This window comes from Juglans regia, chromosome 6, assembly GCF_001411555.2.
Source record: "Juglans regia cultivar Chandler chromosome 6, Walnut 2.0, whole genome shotgun sequence".
Taxonomy (NCBI): Eukaryota; Viridiplantae; Streptophyta; class Magnoliopsida; order Fagales; family Juglandaceae; genus Juglans; species Juglans regia.
Window position 1 is genome coordinate 38,788,088 of NC_049906.1, and position 16,325 is coordinate 38,804,412.

A 16,325-nucleotide genomic window follows, 5' to 3' on the forward strand; every position below is an offset into this window, starting at 1 on the left:
TAGGTATGGTGTGAGAATGCGGCATGGCATGGAGTTGTCCTTTTTAAGGAGAGTCGATGATGTCCAACGCTCAAGCTACATGCAGTAGATCAGGCAATACATACACACGTGCATAGACTCATTTCTTCCATGGCCTCCTCTTCATTCTCTTCTTCAGTCATGACCTCTCCATGGCCTTACGATGTGTTCTTGAGCTTTACAGGAAAAGATACCCGTGATACTTTTACTGCCCATCTCTACCATCATTTGACTCAAAAGGGAATCATCACCTACTTAGATGAGGATGGGCTTAGACGAGGTGATGAAATTTCACGAGCACTTCTCCAAGCTATAGAAGATTCAAGGATTTCCATCATTGTACTCTCAAAAAAATATGCATGGTCAACATGGTGTTTGGATGAGTTAGTGAAGATTCTTGAGTGTAAAAAATCAAAGCAACAAACAGTTTTGCCTGTGTTTTACCACGTAGATCCATCAGATATTCGACATCAAAAAGGAACTTTTGGAGAAACATTGGCTAAACATGCAGAGAAATTGAATGGAGATAGCGTGAAGTTGCAGATGTGGAAGGATGCCCTTCGAGAAGTTGCTAATTTGTCCGGATACCATCTGGACAAAAATGGCCGGTATTTCTGACTGCTTAATTAATTTGTGCTGTTCATTAATTCATGATTTCCCCCCATTCCATCATATGTATAAATCGCTAGCTAATCAGCATCTTGTATATATATGGGTTTTAATATGGAACTAAAACATTAATTTCTTTATAAGTTTATTGGAATTAAAGCTGAATAAATTGAACTAATCACAACCTGAATGAAACTATATAAAAATCTAAGTTTTTGTTTGGCCTTTCTTATTTTAGTTTATTTCCAGGTTGTGGGAAAAAAATTCTTTAGATTATTTTCATGCGAATTGCTATATTCATTAATTAATCTTTTTTCTTTATATTATGTTTCTTGTATTGCATGTGAGACGTACAAGTCATTAATTGTTTTTTTTTTCTTATATATATGTGTCCGCACAAACACAGGAATGAATCAAAATTCATTGAAAAAATCGTTCAAGACGTTTCAAGAATGGCAAACAATCATTTATATTTACATGTTGCCGAGCATCCCGTTGGATTAGAACCTCATGTAGAACATGTCAATTTGCTTTTAAACGTTGAAACGAAAGACATACGAATGATAGGAATTTTTGGAGTTGGGGGAATTGGTAAGACAACTCTAGCCAAAGCAATTTATAACTTGATTGCTTTTCGATTCGAAGCTAGTTATTTTCTTCCAATTGATAGCGACACTAGCAATCAAGTGAATCGTTTGGTCCAACTGCAAGAGGCACTTCTTTTTAAGATTTTTGGACACTGTAGAAGTTTGGAGGTTGACAATATTTATACAGGAATCAATATGATAAAGCGTAGGCTTCGTTCTAAAAGAGTTCTTCTAATTCTTGATGGTGTACACCACTTGGATCAATTAAAAAAATTAGCAGGAGCTCGTGATTGGTTTGGTGAAGGAAGTAGAATCATCATCACAACAAGAGATAAAAACCTGTTGACTACTCATGGCGTTGATCCAACATATGAGATGACGGGAATGAATCAAGATGATGCTTGTCAACTATTTTGTAGGCATGCTTTCCAAAGAGAGAAACCGGTTGACGGTTATGGAGAGTTTGTAGAACAGATCGTAAATTATGCTCAGAGGCTTCCACTAGCTTTAACAGTGCTTGGTTCGGATTTAAATGGTAGAAGTGAAAAAAGTGAGTGGGAAAGTGCATTGGATCAGTACAGGAAAATCCCTCACCAAGATATTCAAAAAATACTTCAAACAAGTTATGATAGATTAAGTGAAAATGAACAGAATGTTTTTCTTGACATTGCATTTTTTTTCAATGGAGAAAAGCTTGATGATGTCATTAAGATACTAGATAGTTTTGGTTTTTGCCCAAACTCTTGCATCCCAAGACTTAAGGAGAAGTGCCTTATTTCGGAGGATTTCAACGGAAGATTGCAAATGCTCGACTTGTTATGAGATATGGGTAGAGAAGTTGTTCGACAAGAATCGCCCAAAAATCCTGGAGCACGTAGCAGATTATTCTTTCATAAAGATGTTCGCGAAGTACTGGAGGAAGATATAGTAAGTCAGATCAAAATCTCTTTCAATTAAACATTGTTTCTAATTTGTCACTTGCAACATATTCTACGTGTGTGTATATTAATATATGAATAATTTATTTTTTGATGTCGTTGGCACACTTAAACATGCATTGTCTTCCTATATAGGGAACATGTAGAGTTGAAGCAATTGTTCTAGATTTTCCTAAAGGTGATGACATTATCTACTTGGATCCCATGGCCTTCAAGAATTTGAAAAGACTCCGATTATTTATATGCCGCAATGCACAGTTTTCTGAAGAACTTAATTCTCTACCTGATGGAATAATAGTGCTTGATTGGAGTAGCTGTCCTTTGCAATCTATGCCATCTACATTTCGTGGGGACAAACTCTCTATTCTACGCATGTCCGGTAGTCGCATCCAAGAGATACACTCGGAATATTTTAAGGTACAACTTATATTATTATTTTCAATATTTCTTTCTTTAAACTTAGTTTGATATTCTTTTCTTTTTAACAGAATCTCACGGTTATGAAATTATGGTTTTGTGAATTCATAACGAAACTCTCGGATATTTCAAGCTGCCCAAATCTGAAGGAAATAGATCTTGATTTTTGTAAAAATCTAGTTGAAGTTCATGATTCTGTTGGATTCCTTGATAACCTTGTTGAGTTGAGAATTCGTGCATGTGACAAACTAAAGAGCTTTCCAAGGAGACTCCAATTGAGATCTCTGCAAGACCTTGAACTTAGTGGTTGCTCAAGCCTTCAAAACTTTCCTGAAATCGAATGTGAAATGAAACATTTACGCATTCTTGGATTAGAGGGCACCGCAATAGAAGAATTGCCTTCATCCATTGGGTACCTCACTGGGATTCTATATTTAGGCCTGAGTAGCTGCGTAAACCTTAAGCGTATGCCAAGTAGCATTTATCAGTTGAGATCTCACTGTATTATTCAGCTCAGCTTTTGTCCAAATCTTATAAGTTTTGGGATGGAGGAGGAGGAGGTGCATAATGGGTTATATGCTTCTCTCGGGAACCCAGGGCCTTCAGGTGCGGGAGGAGTTATACGCGATCATAAAGGAGATATGCTTCTTGGGTTCTCAATATTTACTGGGACTCAGTCTAATAATGCTGCAGAGTTTATGGGTCTGCTCCAAGGCTTGCGAATAGTGCGTTTTCTGAGGATCCAAAACGTAGAGATTGAGATGGATTCGATGTTGGTGTTAGAGTGGTTAAGAAAGAAGAGATGTGGCCTCTGGTATTTGGAGGACTATTGGGAGGAACTTATGAAGCTGTTGGATGGACTTGTCTTTCGCTATCGGCATATTTATAGAGAATGTAATTCACTAGCAGATGGCTTTGCTAGGTTGGGTGGTTCAGGGGTTAGTAAGGTGTGGAAGCATGTTTCTGAGTTTCCGAGCTATCTTAGAGGTCTTTTTCGATTGGATAAGGGGGGCTGTTTTTCTATTCGTTTATAAGGGGTTGGTTTTGTATAGGTTGCTCTAGGACTTTTATTTTATGTCTGTCTTGTCTCCCACGGTTTCTCCTCAGCCTTTTTGAGGATTTTTCTTTGAATAAAGAGGCTTGAAAAAAAAAAAAAAACCACAAGGGAAAGAAAGAACTGCCGAGTAGAGATTTGTGGAAGGATCGTTCTACTGCAAGATTGGCAAGCGCCTCATTATTCAACTTTGAATAAAGATATGATGTAATTAAGTATCCAAGATAGCATCTCCAAGAAACTCCAATCTCTGGTGAAAAAAGACATTTCAAATTATCACAAGATAAAATGTTGCATAGTTGTGCAACTGTCATAAGAGACATTAAGCAGAGATAATATTATTTTCAAGTGAAGGAATGTCCAAAGAAGTAGCAAGCGAGATGTAGCTAGTGCTTGCTATGCAGGCCTTAGAAACTTGTGAGGCTTCAAAATCTACCTGTATGCCAATCCATCGAAGAAATGCAATTGCAGCTCTGAAGCCACTATCAACTATGAACGCTCCAACAAGACTTCAACCACATCAGCGATTGTTTTCTTTTGAAGCTAGTGGTGACCTCTACTGCATCTAGTTGGACTGGAACTTGCATGATCTGCTAGACCACTTGAATGCTGGAAATGAACAGCTGCTTGTGTCTCCTTGTTGCAGATTATTGGGCAAGGGCGGCCCAGAGCAAAGAATTGGCAGGGATTAAATGAATAATCACGGATGTAAACCTGAGATAAGAGAGTATATATACCAAATCCTTAGTTAATGAAACCTACTAAGTAATTAATCCATAAGGTGTTAATTTTGCTAAGAGAGTTTCCACACCGCACATATTAGTAGAAAACATGCATTAGTTAGTGGAAACAATATCAGCCAAATAAATTCTTAAATATCAAAGAAGTGGGGTCTTGGCCAGACCACAGAGAGAGAAGGCAACATTTATTTATTCACTGGAGATAAGTACCATGTCAAACACTATTTAATTCCATCCGACTGTCTGTAGTTCTAATCGCATTAGTTTTCCATTTCTTTTCACTATTTAATGACTAGTTGTATTTGCTATGAACTAAATCATTCAAAGCCAAAAAACTGAAAATACAGAAAAAGTGAAGTATGGGAACTATCTAAAAGAACAAATTTAAAAACAATTACATTATATCAAGTGGAGATAGAGCGAAAGCATAAGCGAGCATTATTATTACAAATTCAATAATGCCAAATAATACTTGCCAAAGAAAAAAAAAATACAGATATATTAATATTTATAAAATAAAAATCATAGCCTAAAATTCAGTGATACCTGTAACTTGCTCCTAGTGGCTAGCTTGTACAAATTGGAATTGTTCACAACATGAGAACGTTTCCTTGTAAGTTCTCCTTCATCAAGAGCACAGGTTATGAAAGCCAATGCTCAAGTTAATACCACGTGTGGGAAGACCATACTCGATGGCATGTAACTTCAGCTCCTTCTGGGAATGCAGAAGAAAAGGTGTGCTTCAGTTCAATGGCCACAAGCAAGTTTTCCAGTCGATGCATGATTGATGGTAACAAAGATATTGAACTCCCGATATCTTTTGTAAAGCCTATGATCTTCAACTGACATATCTCAGGAGGCAAATCAATGAAGTATTCCTCCCGTTCATGCGATTTTGTTTTTGATATTTTTTTATAGAAGTAAAACAGAAAATGTAATGCATGAGAAGTTCTAAGGTTCAACAAAGGCCAAATTTTATTCTTTGCGGTTAGAGCTACATTACACAAAAACTTTATATATATGTTTGTGTTCAAATTTATATAGAAGATGCAGCCTGAATAAACACATCGCAAAAAACTAATGGAGAAATAATTTTCAATCATACAATTGGAAGATAACAGATCACTTCATGCAAGATCATCCTCAACAAGAATAACTTGTCAAAAAAAAAAAAAAACAAAAAAACAAAAATATCCTCAACAAGAAGAGAACTATGACAGAAAAGTCAAATAATAACCTGAATCCTCTGGCTTTTGGTTGCAGAGCAAGTTACAGTTTGGAGGGTATGCTGAAATTAAAAAAGAAACAATTAGAAAATTGGATTGCAAGTTTTTTTTTTTTTTCAGAAATGATAAAATAACACCAGTTAATTAACAAGTTTCACAGAATTTATTCAAAAATATTAATATTTTTTAAAATTTTATGAATTTTCTTTAATTTTAGAGAGTCAGAACTTTAAAAATAATTTTATTATAATTTTACGCTTAACATGACCCGAACTTTAAAAATAATGGCCAGGGTCGACGGAAGCGGTGGCGCGGCACTGAGAGAGAGAAGGTGAATGTGTGTGTGTGAGAGAGAGAGAGAGAGAGAGAGAGAGAGAGATGGAACCCGAGAGAAAGATGAAGAGGGAGTTACGGACCATGCAACGGGGTCTGCAGTCTGACCATGGAATCTTGCTTCGTGATCTGCGGTGGCTCCACTTGCAGGTTCACGGCTGGGCTAAGGCGCACGGAAGGCAAGTGACTGGGCAGCTTGCATGGAGGCAAAGTTCGAAGGAAAGCATGCTCTGTTTTGGCAAGTGAAAACAGAGCCCTCTTAGCGTGCGATGGTGGCTTGGGTTTCACGCTGAAGGGTGGCGGCAATGTGGAGCTCCCGTCATGAAGTGGTGGCTGGAATCGAGGGAACATGGGAGGCTTGCAAGGTGGTGGTGTGTACAAGGCAGTGGCTGGGTGGTGCAAGTCCGTGGGGTGGTTTTCGTTTGAGGACACGGAGGCGCTGGGCCGTGGGGGTGTCCCATCTTGCTGCAGCTAGGCACGATTGGTGGCTTCCAGCGGTGGTCTGGTGAGGTGTTGGGAGGCGGCTGCTTGGCAGGAGGCTGGGCTTCAGTGCTTGGTGGGTCGCGGCAGTGGCGTTGCCTTATGATCTGGGACCGTGGGCTTTGGGGGCGAGGGTGAGAAACTGATGTGAGGGAGAGGGAGAGAGTCTGATGAGAGTGAAATTTCTGAAAGTGAAGAAAAAAGAGATGCGGTTGAGAAGTTGATGAAAAAGTGGGAGTGAGATTTAGAACAAGCAAAAACTGAAAATCAGAGAGGGAGAGAGGAAGAAACAGTCGGAGGAAAAGAAAAAAGAGAAAGGAAAACAAAGGCTTTAAAGCATTACCTGAAAACGACGCCGTAATGCTCCTTTGGTGAGAACTGGTCTGGGCTTGGGTTTTACAAAATCTATTCATCATCTTTTTTCTCATCATTCTATCATCATCCCAATTCTCCAGGTCCTCCTACATCATAGTCATGAGTGCCTCAAGCCCTTTCAGTCGAGTAATGATGGGCGCAGTGGTCCTCTCCACAATCCTCTCCATGTCTTGGGTCAAAAGTGTGGGATGCTCCTCCAACACAAATCGCCTCTCCCCGATACTAGTCCATGCAACCTTTGTAGCAGCTCCGGCATCCATAATAGAGGCAAATCAATCAGCTCTCATTGTGCTATCAGTAACATTAGTCGAGATCATTTGATGTCGAAATTTGTCTTATGCTTTCTTAGATTGATATTGTGTGAAACAAACAAATTTAATATGGGAAAGAAGGTTCAGCAATCTATTTGTTTGATGACCTTGCTACTATCATATGGAGGAGCAGATTCGTCAATCATCAACCGACGAACCTCATCATCTGCTGAACCAACATATTATGTTGGACAATCAAAGTGAAGATGCAAAAGAAGGCTCAATCTAATCCTCCTCTCAAAGCAGATCAAGTAACAACTCTTGAGACTTAGAAGAAGCAAAACTTGAGATCGAGCATTTGAAGTACAAGCAACACTAGTTAGAGAATCAACTACATTTGGCGGCAAATATAGAGGCGCGATTACAACAAGACATGCAGAGGCAAATGAAAATTCAATCCCAAAAGAGTAATGTTAGATATAGATATGGGTTGTGCAAACACCGCGCACTCCTTTAAAAAAATAGTGGGATCTACCATTAAAAAATTAATTTTTTCATGTGGATCTCATATTTACTCATTTTTTTTAAAAGGAGTGCATGGTGCTTGCACACTTTATGACTACAAATATCATTTATCATCCCAAAAAATGTTCAAACAGATGCTATCAACGATGTCCCAAAACTTTAGGCCACCACCAATTTAGAACTAAATTTATCACATTATGTCTATTGACTTATTGCATCATTTGAACAATTGTGATATTTTAATTATAACTTTTAAATGTAGTTTTCTTATTTTAAATTTTTCATTTACTATTAGTGAACTGTGATTACCGTTCGAACAAAAAATATTTAGTTTGAACAGTAATTATTAATTATTATCGTGGTAGATATAAAAACCGACGACCAACTAAATCATCACGAATACTTTTTTGCAGCGACAATGATAGCTTTTACGACAATTTGTAGACATTGGAAATAACTTCCATTGCAACGAAAAGATAAATTGCTGAAAAAGATCACACGTATTGGCAGCAATCTATGGTCTATTTGCTGCGATAATTACCCAACGGAAAAAAGCTTTTGCAACGATAGTTCAACATCTCTGGAAAAAAGGCAGAGTCATTCCTGGTGAATTCTTAAGCTTTTGTGACAACATATATCCCTACAATTGATTTTCTCAATGATTTAGTGGTAAACGGATCACACCATTTCCGTCGTTGTTTTGGACATTTGCAACGAAATACAATCGTCAGTAATAGTAGTCTTTTCCGACGATTTTTGTCTATTACTGAAAGTGATTAGAAGTGAAAACTTTATTTCGTAGAAACTGCAGCGAATTAAAAATCACAAAAAATGACCAAATGTAGTGATTATATGATTTTTTGCGACGATTATGACCGTTGGAAAATGTCTGACTGATTTCTTATAGTGACTTTTTCTGCCATCATTCGAATGAGCTATCTAAAACCATTTGAATGAAAATGAAATTTTCACTACTATTCGAATGGGTTACTAGTGCATTCGAACACTCTGCATGTTTGATCATTAGAATGCATACTATTATGTTTGAACTAATTTTTCATCATTCAAATGGAGAATAAACCTTCGAAAAAGGTTCCTTGGACAAAATGTTCGAATAGAATTTTTAATTCGAAAGTTTTTTCAAGTGCGTTCGATTGGATTAGATATGTTCGAATCCAAATCATTTTGTTCGAACAACAAGAAAGCATTTGAACTCTTGCTTCATTCGAACATGATCAAATAAATTGGTGTTGTTAGAATTAAACTAACAACTCATTCGAGCAGTGAACCGATTGTTTGAATCAATAATATTAAGTTCGAACGGATTTTTAGGACAAACAATTTCATCCCAGGAAAAAAATTAATTCGAACAGATTGGCTACATTTCGTGCCAAAATTAGTAATTTTTTGTTCGGACTTCTGGAGATGAAATTGAGACGAAAATCTCGTCTCCAAAAGATGCAATCTCTTGTAGTGTATGCATGCTCATTGCTGCTAAAGCTGTTGTTGAAAAAGGTCTTGCAGTCGTTGTATTAATATTTTCGTCATTCAGTTTTTGGACTAGGCCATGGCACAATTCTCATCACCACGCGAATATTCTTCGTCTCGTGAATCCTCTGGCTGCTCTCTTCGGGTTAATCTTGGGCAATTCGAGTGATCCTAGATAACATAATAAACGTTTTCCGGGCATCAATGCTCGGACCTACTCGGCACACAGATGTGAACGATCATGGATGTGGACAAGGACGGACGGAGTGCGAGTTAGGTGGCTCCCGTACCTCCATGGGTCGATCCGCACACATGACTCCTCACATGCATTAAAAATTTAAAAGTCTATGTACAAGTTCTAATAAAATGCATCTCTTGTTGTTCGAAAAAGCCGAAGGGAAATTGCCAACAAGTTTCTCATTCTTTTACCGGCCAACACTCCTTTGAATAATTATGCTTAATGCTACACGGCACCATAAAAAAAAAAACCATTATTTGTTTTAATCTTTAAAGTATAAATTAAAAAAAAATATTAACATGTTGGAGTGGTCGATCGACGAGCTCACAAAATGACAAGGGTGGTTGAAGTTAAGAGAGGCTAGCTACCATTAAATTCTTAAACATTTTCTTTTAAAATTTACTGTCTTTTTCTTCTTTGTTTATCCAGAGAACTTGATAATGCAGGATGCTTGCTTTGATCTCCACAAAGCAATGAGTCATGTGGATCACTAAAAATAAAATTATTTTACTACGGAGGAGTATTAAATGTAGTTGTCATTGTATCATGCCCTGCTCTCTCTTTGTTTTTTTGTTTTTTCCAGAATTTAAGAGAAGTTGTGTGAAAGTTGCATCTCTTTGGCTTCGTTTTCTTTCTAAACTCATCTCAATTCATCTTAATTTATTATTATAATTTTTTCAAATTTTAATACAAAATATAATAAATAATTCAACTTTTTCAAATCTCAAAATAATAATAATATTAAAAAATAAAATTTTAACAATATTTTATCATCTCAACTCAACTCAATTCAACTTAATTCAACATCCAAACGCTGCCTTAAAGTTTGAAAAAAGCTGTAAGGAAATTGCCAACGTGTTACCGATCATATCCTTTTTTTAATACAACAATACAGAGCGGCATTGACTCATCATTCAGGAAGTTGCCAAGAAGTTAGGATCAATTTGATAGGCATGGTGTGAGAAAGCCGCATGGACTTCTCTTTATTAAGGAGAGATCTCTGCATCCATTAAGTAGATTCAGGCATTAAGTAGATCTACATCCAGTAAATAGAGTGATCATCAGGCATTACATACAGACGTACACTGACTAATTTCTTCCATGGCCTTATCTACGATCTCTTTTTCATCTTCTTCTTCAGTCACCTCTCCATGGCTCTACGATGTGTTCTTGAGCTTTAGAGGAGAAGATACCCGTGATACTTTTACTGCCCATCTATACCATGCTTTGATTCAAAAGGGAATCCATACCTTCATAGATGATGATGAAGTTAAAAGGGGTGATGAGATTTCAACTAAACTCCTCCCAGCCATAGAAGATTCAAGGATTTCCATCATTGTACTCTCAAAAAATTATGCATCATCAACATGGTGTTTGGATGAGTTAGTGAAGATTCTTGAGTGTAAAAAATCAAAGCAACAAATAGTTTTACCTGTGTTTTACCATGTAGATCCATCAGATATTCGACATCAAAGAGGAACTTTTGGAGAAGCATTGGCTAAACATGCAGAGAAATTGAATGGAGACATGAAGTTGCAGATGTGGAAGGCAGCCCTACGAGAAGTTGCGAATTTGTCCGGAGACCATCTTATCAGAAATGGGTATTTCTAACTGCTTAATTAATTTGTACTGATCATTCATGATTTCCCCCCATTCTATCATATGTTTAAATCACCAGCTAGTCTGCATCTTGTATATATATGGGTTTTAATATGGAACTAAAACATTAATTTCTTTATAAGTTTATTGGAAATTAAGGCTGAATAAATTGAACTAATCACAACCTGAATGAAACTATATAAAAATCTAAGTTTTTGTTTGGCCTTTTTATGATCACCAACTAACGTACATGCTGAGATAGATCAACTCATACGCTCTGCTTATGTTCCTTTTCCTTCTTATTTTAGTTTATTTTCTAGTTGTGGGAAAAAATTTACTTAGATTATGTTCCTTGTTTTCATGCAAAGAGCTGTATTCATTAATTAATCCTTTTTCTTTATATTGTATATCAATAGGAACGAATCTAAATTCATTGATGGAATCATTCAAGAGGTCTCAAGAATAGTAAATCATTCATATTTACATGTTGCAAAGTATCCAGTTGGATTAGACTCCCAGGTACGGGATATCATGAATTTGCATGTAAGCGTTGGGACAAATGACATTCGAATGGTAGGGATCTTAGGAGTTGGGGGAATTGGTAAGACAACTCTAGCCAAATCAATTTACAACTCAATTGCTTTTGAATTTGAAGCTAGTTGTTTTCTTGAAAATGTTTGTGACACTGCGAATCAAGTGCATGGTTTGGTCCAACTGCAAGGGACCCTTCTATATAAGGTCTTTGGAGATTGTAAAAGTTTGATGGTTGATAGTATTGCTACGGGAATCACTACGATAAAGCACAGGTTTCGTTCTAAAAGAGTTCTTCTAATTCTTGATGGTGTAGATCACTTGAACCAATTAGAAACCTTAACAGGAGGTCATGATTGGTTTGGTAAAGGAAGTAGAATCATAATCACAACAAGAGATCAACACCTGTTGACTACTCATGGAGTTGATTCAACATACAAGATGACGGGATTGAATCACGACGATGCTTTTGAACTATTTTGTTGGCATGCTTTCAAAAGAAATAAACCGGATGACGGCTATGGAGAATTTATAGAACAGATTATAGATTATGCTGGGAGCCTTCCACTAGTTTTAACGGTGCTTGGTTCGGATATATATGGCAGAAGAGAAAAAAGTGAGTGGGAAAGTGCATTGGATCAGTACAGGAAAATCCCTCACCAAGATATTCAAAAAATACTTCGAACAAGTTATGATAGATTAAGTGAAAATGAAAAGAATGTTTTTCTTGACATTGCTTTTTTTTTCAATGGAAAATGGCTTGTTGATGTCATTAAGATACTAGATAGTTTTGGTTTTTGCCCAAACTTTTCGATCCCAAGACTTAAGGAGAAGTGTCTTATTTCGGAGTCCAAAGGAAGTTTGCAAATGCATGACTTGTTACGAGATATGGGTAGAGAAGTTGTTCGAAAAGAATCGCGAAATCCAGGAGAACGTAGCAGATTATTCTTTCATAAAGATGTTCGCAAAGTACTGGAGGAAGATGAAGTAAGTCATATCAAAATCTCTTTGAATTAAACATTGTTTCTAATTTGGAACTTGCGACATATTATACGTTTGTGTATATAAATATATGAATAATTTATTTTTTGATGTTGTTGGCACACTTAAACATGCATTGTCTTCCTATATAGGGAACAGATAGTGTTGAAGTAATTGGTGCAGATTTTCCTGATGGTGCTGATATCATCCGCTTGAGTCCCAAGGCCTTCAAGAATATGAAAAGACTCAGATTATTTAGATGCCACAATACACACTTTTCTGCCGAACCCAATTGTCTACCTAATTCAATACATGTGCTTGATTGGCCTAATTGTCCTTTACAATCTATGCCATCTAAATTTCGTGGGGACAAACTCTCTATTCTACGCATGCCCGGTAGTCGCATCCAGGAGATACACTTGGAATATTTTAAGGTACAACTTATATTATTATTTTCAATATTTCTTTCTTTAAACTTAGTTTGATGTTCTTTTCTTTTTAACAGAATCTCACGGTTATGAATTTCTGTGATTGTGAATTCATAACGAAACTCTCGGATATTTCAAGTTGCCCAAATTTGAAGGAAATATATCTTGGTGGTTGTAAAAATCTAGTTGAAGTTCATGATTCTGTTGGATTAATCCTTGATAAGCTTGTTGAGTTGAGACTTGGTGGATGTTTCAATCTAAAGAGCTTTCCAAGGAGACTCCAATTGAGATCTCTGAGACTCCTTGATCTTAGGAAGTGCTCAAGCCTTCAAAACTTTCCTGAAATCGAATGTGAAATGAAACATTTACGCATAGTCGAGTTTTCGGGCACCGCAATAGAAGAATTGCCTTCATCCATTAGGTACCTTACTGGGCTTGTATATTTATACCTACGTGGCTGCGTAAACTTTAAGCGTCTACCAAGTAGCATTCATCAGTTGAGATCTCTACAGTGGATTTATCTCAGGGATTGTCCAAATATTATAAGTTTTGGGATGGAGGAGGAGAAGGTGCATAATGGACAACCCACGCCTTATGTAGTGTCTACAAGCTGGGACAATGAAACATCAGAATTATTCCCGTTGCCGCCTCCAACAAATTCAACCACTTCTAATTTTCATTTATTTCTTACAAACTCTGGCCTATCAAAATCGAATTTCTTTGGGCCATTTCATTTCTTTCTCAATCTGCACCATTTAGTTCTATCAGGCAGTGATATAGTAAGCATTCCTTCAAGCATCAAAACATATGTTAGATTGCGGAATCTTACATTGAATGATTGCAAGCAACTTCAAGAAATTAAAGAGTTTCCACCGAATCTATCAGTATTACGTGTTAGTGGATGCATATCACTGGAAAGTTTACCAGAAATATCAAAAGAATTCAATTTCCCACGGCTAGAATGGATTAACTTGTCCAGATGCTATAAAGTGAATATGGGAAATTGGATGTCAAATCCTGCATGGAATCGAGTAAGTCCCTATATATATATATATATATATTTCTCTTTTCCTTTTATACTCGTTTTGTGTGCCTAATTGGTTTATATATATGAATATAGTTGAAATATTTTATGATGTATTCATTCAACAGGCTGAGATGAGATTTCCGGGAAAGAAGATTCCAGATTGGTTCAGCCATTGCAAGGAGATCACTTCAAATAGTCATCGGTGTGAATTTGATATTAAAGTGGCCCCACCGTATAACTTGGATGACATCATAGGAATTGCTTTTTGTGCTGTTATTGAACCCGTTGCAACTTTTATTTTGGCCGTTTCAATCATGGGAGGAGTTACCTACACCAGTCGTTATTATGATGCACATGCAGCATTTGATGAAATTGATTCAGATCATGTATGGTTAAGGTACTTAACTACAGAACATATTACGCGCCTACGAGCTGTGAGTGTAGATCGGGCAGATGATCTGGGGATTATATTTGAAAGCACTCAAAATTTAGTAGATAATCTGAGGATTATATTTGAAAGAAATGATCCAAATTTAATGATCTTCAAACATTGCGGAGTTCATCTGTTATACAAACAGCATGAACAGAATGCCAAGGATCATGCAGGTCATGTGCCCCATCATGAAAATATTGATGTCCATTTGAATGCACCCATTGAATATATTGGAAATTTAGCAAATCCAATGGGTGGAAGTCAGCTTTCTAAGAGGCGTCGTGTTGATTATGATGACTACAAAGATGATCACAACATTGAATCCAACTCGTACGAACAACAAAGGAAGCCTACTTCAGGCTTGGAAATCAAAATTTTTCTGAAAGACAAAATGCCTTGGTCCTAGAAATCTAATCTTGACCCATAATGATGGCAGAAAGATGAGTTGTTTTCCATCTAGACGACGGACGGACGAAGGGGAACGCAAGCGATGGTGATGGCGTCGTGATGAAGAGAAGTGGGGAGGAATTCTGGGAGGGGGGGCTAGCTGGCAGGGTTTTCTTAACGTTGACATCGATTGTGGTTGACTTCAAATTTGTTTCAAGTGTATGGAGGAGCAGTTATGTAAAGTAGTTATTTTTATTTTGTATTTAACTTAAGCTTCATAAGAATGAAAATATGATTATTTAGCCTCAACTATTATTCGTGTGGTACCTTACATGGAGAGGGCTTTTCTTTTTACTAGAAGAACAACAACTACAAAACAAAACTCGAAGGTAGTTTCCAAAATTACCTTCGTGTTTATATATATATATATGTATATATATATACCTTCGAGGGGCTTTTTGACTGCTGTGTTCCCAAGCACTCCAAAATAACATCTGGGGCTTCTATTTCCACAATCACCTTGAAAGTGAATCTGCAAGATATGCGAATTGACAACTGTAGATCCCAATTATAAGATTTGCAAAGTTCTTGCAGTTCCCTGAAAGGACTAAGCTGCAAACTGGAGAACCTCATGATTGGATCCAAAAAGGAAAGCATTATCGTCCACATAAGCTCCAGATTAAACCCTGAATCAAGAAGAATGGCACCTAGAGAAGACTCTACCAAGTCACCCAAAGCCTGACGCAATAAGAGAAATCATTCCGAGTTAGTAATATAACAATTACATTCCCACACCCCGCTCCTCTCTCCAAAATGATGGCTAGGAGGTCATTTCATCATTGTGGAAGAATCGTTATACCGCAAGATTGGGAAACGCCTCATTATTCACAAACACAGATCTTAAATCTGTCAATTGACCAGGCTTCAACTTTGGATAAGCTGAATAAAGATATGATGTAATTAAGTAATCCAAGACAGCATCTCCAAGAAACTCCAATCTATCTGTATGCCAATCCATCGAAGAAATGCAATTGCAGCTCTGAAGCCACTATCAACTATGAACGCTCCAACAAGAGCTTCAACCACATCAGCGATTGTTTTCTTATGAAGCCAGTGGTGACCTCTACTGCATCTAGTTGGACTGGAACTTGCACGATCTGCTAGACCACTTGAATGCTGGAAATGAACAGCTGCTTGTGTCTCCTTGTTGCAGATTATTGGGCAAGGGCGGCCCAGAGCAAAGAATTGGCAGGGATCAAATGAATAATCACGGATGTAAACCTGAGATAAGAGAGTATATATACCAAGTGCTTAGTTAATGAAACCTACTAGAAGAACACATCAGTAATTTGTAATACCAGGGTCCAGCCAAGTCTATTAAATATTTTTGAGCTTATGTTTGAATTTTTTTTAGGCTCAATGATTGAATAATATTGTTGGACGAGAGATTTATGTTTGAACATGAGGCCACCACAATACTCAGTGCATGCTAATTGCCATGCACGTCCCTACGTGTTTGGAAACAAGCAAAGTTCCCACCGCCTGGTTTTTTTTTATTATTTCCCTTTAAACTGCAGCAGTCCACGTTCATCACTCCATGCACATCTCTATCTCTCACATTTACGGCAACTGTCACAATTCTCATTCAACACGTATGCGT

At 37.2% G+C, this 16,325-nt stretch overlaps 2 protein-coding genes across 3 annotated transcripts; both read left to right on the plus strand.

Moving 5' to 3' along the window:
• On the plus strand, positions 1-3,699 carry LOC109019490 (disease resistance protein RPV1-like). Its single transcript, XM_035690952.1, has 4 exons — positions 1-626; positions 1,034-2,141; positions 2,288-2,569; positions 2,641-3,699. The coding sequence occupies exons 1-2, from the start codon at positions 130-132 to the stop codon at positions 2,034-2,036; spliced, it is 1,500 nt and encodes a 499-aa protein (XP_035546845.1). The 5' UTR covers positions 1-129; the 3' UTR covers positions 2,037-2,141; positions 2,288-2,569; positions 2,641-3,699.
• A 6,615-nt stretch (positions 3,700-10,314) lies between these two features.
• Positions 10,315-14,968, plus strand: LOC109005578 (disease resistance protein RPV1-like). 2 transcript variants are annotated; one of them, XM_018984576.2, is made up of 5 exons: positions 10,315-10,880; positions 11,295-12,396; positions 12,543-12,824; positions 12,896-13,849; positions 13,971-14,968. In XM_018984576.2, exons 1-5 carry the CDS (start codon positions 10,381-10,383, stop codon positions 14,682-14,684), a joined length of 3,552 nt encoding a protein of 1,183 aa, XP_018840121.1. In that variant the 5' UTR covers positions 10,315-10,380; the 3' UTR covers positions 14,685-14,968. The 2 variants fall into 2 exon arrangements, with proteins under 2 accessions (XP_018840121.1, XP_035546830.1); XM_035690937.1 differs by lacking the exon at positions 12,896-13,849.
• The last annotated feature ends 1,357 nt before the right edge of the window (positions 14,969-16,325 follow it).